At 38.1% G+C, this 13623-nt stretch overlaps 1 protein-coding gene across 5 annotated transcripts; it reads left to right on the top strand.

Annotated features, from left to right (window-relative positions):
- The first annotated feature begins 7664 nt into the window (after positions 1–7664).
- On the top strand, positions 7665–12096 carry LOC131235416 (protein ACTIVITY OF BC1 COMPLEX KINASE 1, chloroplastic-like). Of its 5 annotated transcripts, none has more exons than XR_009166119.1 (4): positions 7665–7903; positions 8081–8417; positions 8739–8816; positions 8892–9028. XR_009166119.1 is itself a non-coding variant. In XM_058232597.1 (4 exons), exons 2-4 carry the CDS (start codon positions 8406–8408, stop codon positions 11841–11843), a joined length of 300 nt encoding a protein of 99 aa, XP_058088580.1. In that variant the 5' UTR covers positions 7668–7903; positions 8081–8405; the 3' UTR covers positions 11844–12096. The 5 variants fall into 5 exon arrangements, 2 of the variants coding, with proteins under 2 accessions (XP_058088580.1, XP_058088581.1); XM_058232597.1 differs by lacking the exons at positions 8739–8816; positions 8892–9028 and adding exons at positions 10192–10387; positions 11752–12096 and having other exon boundaries at positions 7668–7903; XM_058232598.1 differs by lacking the exons at positions 8739–8816; positions 8892–9028 and adding exons at positions 10192–10387; positions 11752–12096 and having other exon boundaries at positions 7668–7903; positions 8305–8417.
- Positions 12097–13623: the final 1527 nt, after the last annotated feature.

Below are 13623 nucleotides of genomic sequence, written 5' to 3' on the forward strand. Positions count from 1 at the left end.
TTGTACCACCGACTACCGTAGTACAGGTCAAATGTAGGTTGAAGAGAGGTGCTTTGGAGTGAGGGAATATTTTCAACCTTCTCAAGGATTGCAAATGCAGCCACTTCATGGGATTTCACGTAACCCCAGCCAAGAAAGAAAATGGCAAATGTAGAATGATGATATCTACATGATTCACTAAGATTCGACGAGGAAAATGAGAAGAATAACCTCCGTGCGTCGGTTTATCGTTGAAAAGGAGTGAAAGACTGTTATTTTGAGAAGGGAGTGAAAGCAACAGGGGTTTAAAGGAAAGGAAACGGATTGGCTACTCACCCTGCCACCACCCAATGGCTGTGGTCGGTGGTCTATGAGCCCCACCATGATGTATGTGTTTCATCCATTCCGTTCATCCATTTTTTCAGTTCATTTTAGTCCTTCGTCCAAAAAATGAGAGGGATATAAATCTCAGGTGGACCACACAACAAGAAGATAATATTGATTGGATATTGACAATTAAATTTCTCCTAAGGCCCAATGAACTGTTTAATTGACATCTAATCTGTTGATTAGTTCATACAGGCATAGATGAAGGGAAAAAACAAAAATCAAGTTCATCCAAAATTTTTATGGCCCTCTAATGGTTTCTAGTGGTTGACGCTCATTCAACACTGTTTCCTGTAACGTGGTACACTTGAGATTTGGATGTACCTCATTTTTGGTCTCATACCATAAAATGATGTGGAAAAATGTATGGACGACATGGATGAAAAGCATACATCATGGTGGAGCTCACAGAACGCCGACAGTCCACCATTAGCTGGTGGCAGGGGGAGTACCGAATCCGTTTCCGTCAGGAGGAGGGGTATTTTCGTCCTGATATTCCGACTCCGTACGAGGAGGTCCAACTGCGTATTCTAAGTTTGTATTGCTTCAAAAAAACCGCTGGATAAAAGGTGGGGTCCACAGTCGTAAATTTCTCCTAAAGGATAGAAGGGAGCATCTCTTTCCGTTTTACGAAGATCGGTCAACGCGCCACAAGCCAGTCATCGGAATCCGCGTGGCTTACTTGAAAGTACGTGAAAAGTAAGTACACCTCGGGAGTACTCACACATGTACACTACAGTTCCTTGATTCCTCTACAAAACATGTTTTATTACACATAGTGTGAAATCCATTCCGCCTATCAGGTTCTAACCATCGATTCTAGTACATTTGGATAAAGCTCATAAATCAAAAGTTCATATGGGTCCACACCACAGAGAACAGTGGGTGTCTAACGTCAGCCATGAGTTCCTTTGTATGGTTACGAAGGTATGTATATTTCATTAAACCTGTTCATCGGATACTAGAATGAATTAAGGAAAAAAAAAAACAGCCTGATCAACAATTCAAATGGGCCGCATGGTGTAAACATAAAGGTTTTAGGTACAAAATTTACATTGTTTCCGTTGTGTAGCCAATCTGAGTTTTCTATCCTGGTGATCATTTCGATTTTTGAAATATGGGTTCTGACCACATGGACGGAGTGGATGTCTCACATATGGCATGATGTGAGCCCCACATATAGGTGAATAGTCACACGAAACATATTGTACGGGTTATCCTAGGTCCTACGCAAGGGCCATGGTGCATGCAAAACTAAATAAAAATTTAAAAAGTATAAAAATAAAAATAAAAAAAATTTAAGGGATGGGAAACGGACCATCCGCCATGGGCTAGTGGCGGGGGAGTAGCCAATCCGTTTCCTTGGGCGTGTTTGATTTTCCGGTGAAATGGTAAATGCAGTGTAAAAACGCAATAATTACTTCCCTCTACATTTACAACTTATCTGATTTGCCTACTTACTTTTTAACACGAAAATCAAGAATATTACAAAATATCTGTGGGTCCCATTGTGATGTATTTCGCTTATCTACACCGTTCATCCATTATTCCAGTTGAATTCACAGCATGAGTTTAAATTTGAGGCATATACAATACTCAATTGGACCACGTCATACAAAAAAGGGAATCGAATACTTACCGTTAAAAACTTTGCAGGGCCATTGTTTCTTTTGGCGTGGGCCACTTGAGTGTTGGATCCGCTTTTTTTTTTTGTCTCATGCTCCAAAATATTGTAATAAAACAGACTGACGGAATGGATATATCATTCGCATTACCTTGCAGTTCAAAATTTTAAATCACATCTTTTGAACCAATTTTAAAGGCACAAATCCCCATGAATTTTCAAACGCAGTAAAGTTGTAATAATTACTATTTCCCAGGTACTTCCCATTTCTTTGAAAAACATAAGGTTGTATGTAACGTTATGGATGGAAGTGGGTCAGGTTCTGACCGGGACAGGGTCAACCCAAGCCCAACCTATTTACTAAATTGTCCAAAATTCTGGATCAAACACAACCCACCCATGGCCGACTATCCTATTATCCAACCTACTTGAAAATTCAGCAAGGTGGCCCTGCCACAACCTATTTAATTGTTAATGGGTCAGGCTCAACTGACCCCAAACCATCCAACCATGACCCAATTTAGATTTAGCAATGGAATATGACATTAGGGCCCGTTTGGGAGCGTGGATTTGGAATACTGAATTCGGAGCCCTTTGAATTGAAATCCTGTTATTGTGTTTGGCACCCCATATTTAGAATTAACTTTAATTCAAAAGTAGCTATGCATAGTATATTTATTAGGGTTTGAATTTAATTACTAAATTAACTTTAATATCTCTAATATTGTATGCATGTAGGGGTATACACGAGTCGATTCAAGTCGAACTAGGCTCAACCCTCCAGCCCGAACTCGGCCCGGTCAGCAATCGGGCGAGTTCGGGCCTGCTCCATTAACAAAGGGACGGACGACGTTCTCACTTCTTTGTCTCAAATGATTAGGATAAGTATTTAGGATATATATATATATATATATATATATATATAAACGCCGCCATCCCTTTGTAGATGAAGCAAAGTCCCAAAAATCAGGCTGAAGAAAATAGCCCGTCCCGGCCCGAACTCAGTTCCAGGTCGGGCCAAGTCAAGCAAGTTAATCGTGCTAGCCCGGTTCGTGTACAGCCCTATATGCATGTAATGTTTGACACAATGATTGTAATAAGCCCGCTGAAATATATAATTTTCCCGAAAATGATGAAATTTCAAGTCTTGAATGGGCCACAAGCACAAGATCACGTCCGAGTGACTAACCAACGATTTTTAACCGTTGATTTACATGGACAATGTTTGGACGGCGCTAAGCATCCTATTAGGGCCTGTTTGGTTTCCTAATTACAATGGTAAATGGCTGTAAATGGATTATTTACTCTTGTGATTGTGTGGTGTGGTGTGATCGTTTACATTTGACTGCAATGATGATTTTGCTACATTTTTCGTTTCACTCAGAAATTATTGTAAAAATGAAAATTTTATAATGTGAAAATTGTAATAATTACAATTTACTTTACCTATTTCCTTTACAAGTGTGTATTTGCCTCTCAATTTACGAGCTATAATTCTTAGTTAAACAAACAACAATGATAATGATAGCTCATTTACTTTGCATTTCACATGAGATTGGAAAACCAAAAAGGCCCTTAAAGTAATTACAGTGATGCAATCGATAATCTAATTATTTTGGGATATCATTAGTGGGTCATGTGTCCAATAAATTAATAGTCTAGTGACACATATGTTACATATGCAACTCTTGAAAAGATTTTAGATGTAATCCAAGCTTTCAACGTAGATTTCAAATCCCCTGTTTGTGGGGATTTGAAACCCCCGGTTACTTTATGGTGCCAGGGGATTTGAAACCCCTCAAATCCCCCCAAAATCCAAGGTGCCAAACGACCTTTATAAAGGTTATACACGACCTAACATAGACAACATATACGTGTGTGTAGATAGGTGTATCTGTGTACTTTTCTTTATTTTATTTTAGGTTTTGGGATGGATTGGATCATCCAGCCCAACTAGAGGTGCACATGAGTTGAACCAAGTCGAGCTTCAGCTCAGCCACTAGCTGACTCCATCTTAAACTCGGCTCGGCTCGGTCCTCAAGCCTGATTAGCTAGCTCAGCTCGGTTCAGTCAGCAACTTGGGCTAGTTCAAGCCGAGTTCGAGCCAAGATCAAGCTGAGTTTGCCTATGCAGCATTTTCACAAACACATAGACTGTACCTTCAAATTCTCTCTGTATGTAAAACATCAGCAGCAGTTTTATAGGTATTTCATCAAACACCTTGTAGGCAAGATCAAAATTTTAAAAAAAAATGGTATTTGTTTCATATGCATACCTTCCTTGCCACCAGCTGACACTTCATTGAGTCATTTCATCAAACACTTGGTGAGCAACATCAATATCAAAGTAACCGAGTCACCAAATTGGTTCGATCGGAGTTCGATTTGAGTTGAGTCGAGCTCAGGCAAGCTCAAACTCTGTTTGAAATTTTTTCAAGCTCAAAAAATCAGCTCGACTCGGCTCGAACTCAGTTTCAAACTGAGTCAAATCGAGCTTTTTCGAGTCAAGTCGAGCGAACTAACCGAGCTAACTCAGTTCCTGTACAGCCCTAAGCCCAACCAATTGGTAACCTATATGGGTGGATCGTGCCTGGTGAGGTCCTATAAGGTTCAGACCAAGCCCAACCCATTACCCATTTAGCTTATATGGAATGCACCACAAAAGCAGATTGGTTCAGTTGATCTGCAGATGAACAGACCCATTACCACCCCTATTTGAAGGAACCTCAATCCATACCAACTTGGATTGATAAAACATCCTCTCTTCCACATTTGAAAATAATATTAAAACCGTGCGTGGGCCGTATGTGCTGAACACCACCAAGTAAATGGGCCTTTCCAAAGGGCCTTTCATAGCCCATGTTTTGCCGTTAAGAGGATCTTGCTTCCTAAGTCCATACATACATTCATGTGCATGTTTGCGTAATGCATGCATGTGCGATATGTGTGAGTGTAATGTATATATGTCTGATATGTGTATGTGCATGCAAGTGCACGTACTCACACGTGTGTAATGTATGTGTGATGTGTGTGCATAGGACGCCACCAAGTACATAGTTCAGGTTTGCTTATGTATATATATGAGGTCGACTATGCGAGTTAGCCTCATACATGTATATATATACATACATATGTGTATACAGGCACATATATGGAAAATGTATCGTAAGGGTGACTTCATTAGAGCGTGCTGTAGGCCCCACGTGTGCACAACTCTAAAAGTAAATTTCAATATGTACAGAGATTTTCTTGACTGTGGATAGGTTTTGATCTATGCATATTGGATCTATCAAGTGGACCATCAATTAGGACCATGCATTAAACAACTTAGAATAATATTGGATGAAACTCGTGGTCCATATATCTATGCCATTGACCTATTGGCCCATCATGGATGGACCATACCTGGAAAATCCCCTGGACCAGTCAACTCTTGGGAAGTGTGGTCCATCCATGATGGGTCCATTATGGTGAATGGCAAATCATTCATAGACCCCACATGTACAAGCCAGTTGCAGAAATGGGAAGCTCCTTGTTCCAATCATACAGGCAGGCACTTGGCCACTAATAATAACAATATGATGGGAGACATTTTACCCAAGCTAAATTTCATTAGTCCCCGGAATGGGTATATATCAATTTTAGTTTATCCAAGCCATTGACTTATTAGCCTTATTAGTTTATCCAAGCCATGCATTGACCTACAATCCCATCATGGATGGACCATGCCCAAAAAATCACTTCGACCCGCTCACTCTAATCTTCTCCATTCTAGCACGCAAATACATGGTTAAAAAGAAATGTAGATTAAATAATCCACATTGAATAGAGGAAATACTAAAGATTTGATGGCTCTATTTCAAATACAGGCATCAGCCATTAATAATAACAATAGGATATACCCACATTTTGCCCAAATAAGACATGAAATTTCCTTGGTCACCTGATATGGGTGGACTAATTTTGGACCCCAACGTGTTGTTTATCTAGAGAGAGGAATGCTAATTCAAGAGACTGTTGGTCCCTTTTCACACACATACAGCCCACCATGTGACTAGAGTTTTGTGAATATGATTATTTTACGATGATTACAGCTATATTGAGAATAGCAAATGTCAATAAGGCTATAAAAAAGTCTCAAATTTCTCTTCAACATTAGCAAAAGGTAAAAAAAAAAAAAAAACAAGAAGAAGAAGAAGAAGAACCTAATATTCAAAGCAATATCCATCACCCAAGTGTTGAACCATCAAGAAAAAATGAACCGAATGTTTTATATGTACCAACTGTTTAATGTTTAACATATATTTCAACTAGCACTAGAAGCATTATCCCTGTTAATATAAGACTGCCACATCTTGTCTATAACGGATTCTTACAACTCTCCTATAGCTCCACATTGTAAAGTAACGCAACGAAATCGTGATGAACTTCCAACAACTTGATCTGTCCTTAGTTTTCCTTCATCTTTATCCAAGTCAGGAGCAAGTTCTTTGGGCAACTTATCATTTTGTTAATAAAGGACAGCTCTCATCAACTTATAGAATATCATTGAGTAACTGATATGAGGTCCCGAATAATGAACTTTTAGCCTCAGTTCCTTAGCAACAGAGGCGAAAAGTCTACTTTTTAGCCTTAGTTACATAGGAATTGAGGCGAAAAATGAACATTTAACCTCAGTTGCATAGGAACCGAGGCAAAAAGTCTACCTTTTAGCCTCAGTTACATAGGAACCGAGGCAAAAAGTCTACCTTTTTGTCTCACTTGTATAGGAACCGAGGCGAAAAGTCTACTTTTTAGCCTCAATTGCATAGGAACCGCCTCAGTTACATAGGAACCGAGGTGAAAAGTCTACCTTTTAGCCTCAGTTGCATATGAACCGAGGCGAAAAGTCTACCTTTTAGCCTTAGTTCTATAGGAACCGAGGCGAAAAGTCTACCTTTTAGTCTCCCTTGCATAGGAACCGAGGCGAAAAGTCTACCTTTTAGCCTCAGTTGCATAAGAACCGAGGCAAAAAGTCTACCTTTTAGCCTCAGTTGCATAAGAACCGAGGCCAAAAGTCTACCTTTTAGCCTCAGCTCCATAGAAACCGAGGCCAAAATTCTACCTTTTAGCCTCAGTTAGTTTACTATTTTACCTCATTTGCATAGAATCGACGCCAAAAGTCTACTTATCGGGATAGGCAGAGGCCCCACGGGCCATCGAGCGGCCACCGTGATCTATGACTTCTACCCACACTGTTCATCTATTTTTTTTCATATCAATTTAGAACACTAGACAAAAAATAAGACAGCTTCTAGTCTTAAATGGACCACACAGTGGGGATTAAATTCCTACCATTGAAAAATTCTCAGGGCCACAGAAGTTATAGAGTTATAGATCAGTATGATATTTATTTTTTCACTTCATCCAGGTATATATGACCGTATCAACAGGTTGGATGGAAAATAAATGGCATGGTGGACCCTACGAAGGTTTCAATGGTGGGCGTTCTTAGTACTGCTTCTTCTTATGGTGTGGTCCACTTAAGCCTTTCTTTTGCCTTATTTTTTATCCAGTATTTTAAAATGATATAGAAAAATGGACAGACAGTGTGGATAAAAGTAACACATCACAGTGTCCCCTCAGTGGCCCGTGGGGCCTCCGCCAGTACCGAGCTCAGAATCGCCCTGCTTTTTAGCTTCAGTTGCCTAGAACAGAGGCCAAAGGTCTACTCACCGTGAGCACCTTGGTGAGAGAGAGCGAGAGACTCGCCATCGGTGGGTTTTTACCCGAGCCAAACCAGAAAAATGAAAAGAAGAAAAGAAAAAGGAGAGAGAGAGAGAGGGAGGGAGAGATCGAAGCAAGAAAAAGAAAGGAAGATGAAAAAAATGTAAAAATCGAAGATCTGATCTTCAATCGATCTCGACATCGCCAGGTACGTACGAATCTCCCTTCGATCTTTGTTATTCACCGTGCAATCTGGCATTTCTTCCCATTTCTTCGACCATTCGTCACTGATTGAAGAAGGGAATCGCTAGGGTTCGTGGCTCTTGGAGTGTCGGTTCCTCTCAAAATTGTGGTGGGAATCGCTAGGGTTTTTTTTTTTTGGTAGGAATGGTTGGGTTTTGATGCGTTTGGTGGGAAAAAGTTTCAGAAAATTCAGTCTTGTGCCTTTTTTTTCCTGCATTTTGTGTGTTTTTGCCGGAATTGCTGAGTTTCTGGAAATCGCTTTTGATTTCGTCGGGGAGAGTTAGGTTTTGGATGCGGTAGATGTGGGAGAAATCCCAAAGGTTTTATTTTTTGCGTATTGTGTATGAGTTGTGGTTTGATTTGTAGGAATTTGCTTTGGAGTTTCTGAGATTGGCCCCTTTCGGAGATCTCTCTTCGACTCTGATGTGATTTGTTTGGAAATTAGGGTTTTGGCCTTTTTTTAAGCAATGCTGCATCAGGTGAATTTTCAGAGAAGTGGAAATTCAACAAGCATTTTGTCTAATAAATCAGATGCTTTGATGTTCTTTTCTGAGATTTAGTTTCATTTCATTTTACTGCATTTTCTTTCCATACCAGAAAGGAAAATGTGGTTTTTTGTTTTTTGGCCATGCTATCTAAAACCCTATTTTATTTATTTATTTATTTCTGTTTTCTATGTTTTCAGAAAAATGTCAGCAAGAATTGTTAGATTTCATGATATTTATTTCATAGCTTCAGTATTCATGCAACAGGGATTTTCTTCATCATTGGTCATGGTGTTTCCTGTTTATTCTTCCCAGGTACCTACATAGTAACAAGCTCACTGGGCTAATTCCACCTGAACTGGGGAACATGTCCAAGCTAAGCTATCTGTGAAGGTTCTTACTTTAAAATAAAATTTCCATTTCGGGGATATTTGTGTGTAAATTATTTCTGATAGTTTCCTTCTACAGGAAATTGAACAACAATGAACTGGTTGGTAGCATTCCGGCCGAGCTTGGATAGCTGGAGTTGTTTGAATTGTGCATGGCAAATATTGAATGGTTCCATTCCATCTGAATTCCTAAAGCTGGAGAGTCTAACATATCTGGAAGTCTTAACCAAAAGATATTAGAGATGGGCCAGTCATTTGTGAACATATTCTAATTTACAATGATGTCTTTGTACAGAGGCTTGCAGTTATTAAGTGCACATGCTTTCATTAGTATATTTATATTTTTACCAATCTATATTTTCTTTTAAACTGCAGAAACTTCTCATCGAACAATTTCAAAGGGTGGATCCCTGTTGAGTTAGGGCGCATAATCAATCTTGATACTCTGTCGGTTGCAATGTAAGCTTTCAATGATTATGAGGAGAAAGAGGACTTGTACTACCCTTAAAAAAAACTCTTATATTGATTATTTTACAGGCCTTTGCTCAACTATTGCAAGCTCCTCATGATGATGCTCAAATTATCATAACAAATTGTTTCCTTGTCCCCATATTGGTTATTTGTGATCAGCATGGTTCCCAGGTTTGTAAATGTCTTTTGGCTTCAACCTGTGAAATAGATCACTCTACTTTTAATTCCTTAATATAATTTCCATGGAGGTGGGTATTAAATACCTTTTGCTCTGATTTTAGCAGCCATTTTTTCCAATCTTTGGTTGACTAATCATTGTCTTTTTGTACCTCTATTTGGAAACTTGAAAAATCTCTAGTCGATTTGATCAGTTCATCAAGACTCAAGAAAGAAAGTAAAAAAAGAAAAGAAAAAGATGTGACTCTGTCTGGACAGGTAACTTGGTCAAGTCGATTCAACTCAACAAAACTCAAAAAAAAGAAGATGTGACGCTGATAGTGTTGTTTCTCTGCTTTACAAATTTGGGGCATGCTGTTAATTTATGAAATTAGAGGAAGAGGAGTTGTTTGTCTTTCTAATCTGTCAGTAGAATTCTTTTGTTTGTTTGTTTGTTTTTTTTTTTTTTTTAAATTTTTTTTATACCTCATGCTGTTCTTATTTTGATAAGAGTTAAAGAAAAATAGGAAGTTGGAAGTTTGAGCTTAAATATAACAATGAACTGCTAATAAACAAATTTTGATCGATGAGATATATTCAGAGTATCCAATGGTAACTTTTTCTTTTCTAATCTATCAGTAGATATTTAGATTATCCAAGGTTGCATTACCTTGGATAATCTTTTGCTACAATTGCATCTCATGAGATATATTCAGAGTATCTAATGGTAACTTTTTCTTTTCTGGTGCCAGCGAAATAAACAAATTTTGATCGATGCTGTTGTCCATGCGGTAAATGAGGACTATGTTGAGATGGAAAATGATTTCACGAGGCTTGGTTTCCTTGCTAGTGGAATAGATGTATCTCCAATTATTCGAGCTTTAGAAGCAATTTGGCAAAATTCAGTGGGAAAAGGACTTTCTGACTTTAATTTTCGGAGTGTTACTGGTAAACCTTACATTCTTGTTTCTATTTGTTGTTAGTTACAGTTTTTTGCCTCAACTTCGTTGTCGATGTAATCACATAATATCTTTACTTGGTTCTTTTTTAGATTCTAATATACATTCATGAATTCACATTCCATTTCCGATAAGGAATTAAGTCAAGTTCTAGTCTCACGATTTTGAGATAGCTGCATGTTCTTCAATCTAATAGGAGATACAGTAAATGGTACTTCCTTTGGGAATGTTTCAAAGGAACGATATGATGCATAAAAGGGACGAATGGCTTGCTCAGCAGGTTGTATCATCTGATGTATGTTTTCCAATTTGTTATTTCAGGGATTGCCCCAATGACATTAAGGAAGCAGTCTACTGTTACAGGTGGCTGGTTGCCATTTGTTATTAAATTAACCATGGTTTAATTTATAATTTTTCATTCTCCATTCAAAATTTGACCAATGTTTCTGATACTTAAGCTGTCAATGGTAAATGTATTTCTGCACGTCATTTGTTGCAATACTCTTTAGTTCTCTGCAGTTTCTACTGTTGTGGTTGAATCCCCTTCCAACAAGCGAGACAAAATTATGATCATATACCAATTTTCATGTAGAATTTTGGATAATGAATATAGAAGCCACATCCACAGACTAAAGAAGGGATCAATCTGTCAAGGGAAATTGAACCAGGCCTATTCTTACCAGTTTGGACTTCAGAGGCATACCCCTAATAGCAAGGTCTTGTGATGAAATGTCCAGGGAATCCTAACCAACCACAATGTTGATATAGTGGATATATGTGAGCTTATTGATTCTTTGATTCTCTGGCCAGTAGACTGTGTGTGAACATATAACTTCCTTGGTTCTTGCCATGGTTTCGTCCAACTTCTGTGAAGGTTTGGGAAACATCTGTTCTAATAATGTCAGGAAGTGGAAGGGTCTATCAACTAGCAAGCTCCTATATGAACACATACATGAACATTGAAGTATTATATTTAACCAAATATAAATACTTCAATGGTTTTAACTTGATTTTGTTAGTCTGCAAAAAATACAGATATTAATATGTATCTGTCAGACTTATTTTCTCATTACCTATTAAAAAAGAATTTACATTGTTAGACTTACGTAGAATCTGAAATGAACTCCAAATAGTACAGGGTTGGAGATGAAGGTAAAGAAGAGACATAACTGAAACTTTGCACTGTGAAAGGTCTGTTGTTTGAGAATGTGTGTGATTTTTTATTTTTATTTTTTGAGGGGAAAGGTGAGGCTGTGTTTGGCTGTTCATTTCAGACTTATTTTTATAGTTTTTTTTTCCTGTTTTATTCTCCTGTTGCAGCCAAACAAGAGAAGTCAGCAAGGCATGTTGCAGCCAAACAAGAGAAGTCAGCAAGGCGATGCCTTTTTGATAGTGACAGATTGAATTTTGATGGACAGACGACAGAGAAGATCAGCAAGGTTTAAAATCGGTGTACCAGTTATTGCATCGTTCACCACCGATACAGCTCTGTATTGGGCTGTTTCGGGTCGATACAGCCATATCTTTTATGGACGATACTGGTATGTATCAATACGTACTGGTTCTGGAAGATACTTTAAACCTTGTTCCTGAGTAGCTAGCTGATCAATCTGACCAACCAAAATTAGCAAAATTAAGCTGTTCATTTCTTGGAATTGAATTTTGGACATTTTACAAATTTTATTTTTGACTGTTCAATCGATGGTTTGATGCCAACAAAGGTTAAATCCATCTTTAGTCTCGGTTTTGCCTCAGTTAGCTAAACTGAGACTACAACTCCCGTGGCTAAAGCTTTAGCCTCGGTTGTTGAGAACCGAGGTTAAAAATAGATTTAGCTTCAATTGGAGGCAACCGAGGCTAAAATTTAGATTTAGTCTCAGTTGGAAACAATGGAGGCTAAAATTTTGATTTAGCCTCATTTCGAGAAAACTGAAGCTAAAAAGATTCTTTAGCTTCACTTGAAGAACCATCAAGAAAAAATGAACCGAATGTTTTATATGTACCAACTGTTTAATGTTTAACATATATTTCAACTAGCACTAGAAGCATTATCCCTGTTAATATAAGACTGCCACATCTTGTCTATAACGGATTCTTACAACTCTCCTATAGCTCCACATTGTAAAGTAACGCAACGAAATCGTGATGAACTTCCAACAACTTGATCTGTCCTTAGTTTTCCTTCATCTTTATCCAAGTCAGGAGCAAGTTCTTTGGGCAACTCATCATTTTGTTAATAAAGGACAGCTCTCATCAACTTATAGAATATCATTGAGTAACTGATATGAGGTCCCGAATGCTTTAACTTTAGCATGGTAATACCAACTCCGACAGACGGCACAAACACTAGGTATGTTTGGATACCCTGCATTGACAAATTCATATTCACCCGTATTGTTAAAATGAAGCTTATTAAGAAAAAGGAGGGGTTCACAGGGTGGACAACTAGATCAATTATCATACCTTTTTTTTTCCACTTTCACCAAGCCAGGCTCTCCATTTTCTTAGCCATTGCTAATCAGGAGATCCTAGTTAGAGTGATCCAGGGCCCACATGATGGACCATTAGGATAAATGATATGGTCTTCTTTTCTATTAAAATATGGACATCCTACGGATTAAGTGATTTTTAAGAGGAACAAATTAATAAACAATGGTGTAGCCTTTTGTATGAAAGATTGAATCTCATCTCATAGACTCCTAAGTATGGATCTAAAAACGAGTGATGCGTGGGATAGAATAAAAATCAAAAGATTAAGTAAGAGAGAGAGAGAGAGAGAGAGAGAGAGAGAGAGAGAGAGAGAGAGAGAGTCAAGGCACAGCATCAAGAAGAAGATGCCAAAAGCTTTAAGGCATCCTTTGTAGGCATACATAGTTTGCCTTTTGAAAGACCCATTAACATAGAGGTATTGCCTTTTTTTAGAACCCCACTTTACATACATCAAAAGATCTATAGGATAATTTAGCAAACACCACCCTCATCATGAGACTGATAATACTTTTCGAGTATGAATTTATTCATTTGGAACATGAGTTTTTCTTTTTTCTTTTTTCTTTTTTTAATTTTTCTTAAATGAAAGAATGGAATACTCTTTTTCTTAAGACCAAAAAGCACCACTCGATATTGATCCTATACAATGTGACAATTGAACATTTTGTGCAACACTTCTATACTAATGTAAGCACCCATTTATAGCTAGCAAACACTATGATAGTTATCCAGTAC

Source organism: Magnolia sinica, chromosome 19, assembly GCF_029962835.1.
Source record: "Magnolia sinica isolate HGM2019 chromosome 19, MsV1, whole genome shotgun sequence".
Lineage (NCBI taxonomy): Eukaryota > Viridiplantae > Streptophyta > Magnoliopsida > Magnoliales > Magnoliaceae > Magnolia > Magnolia sinica.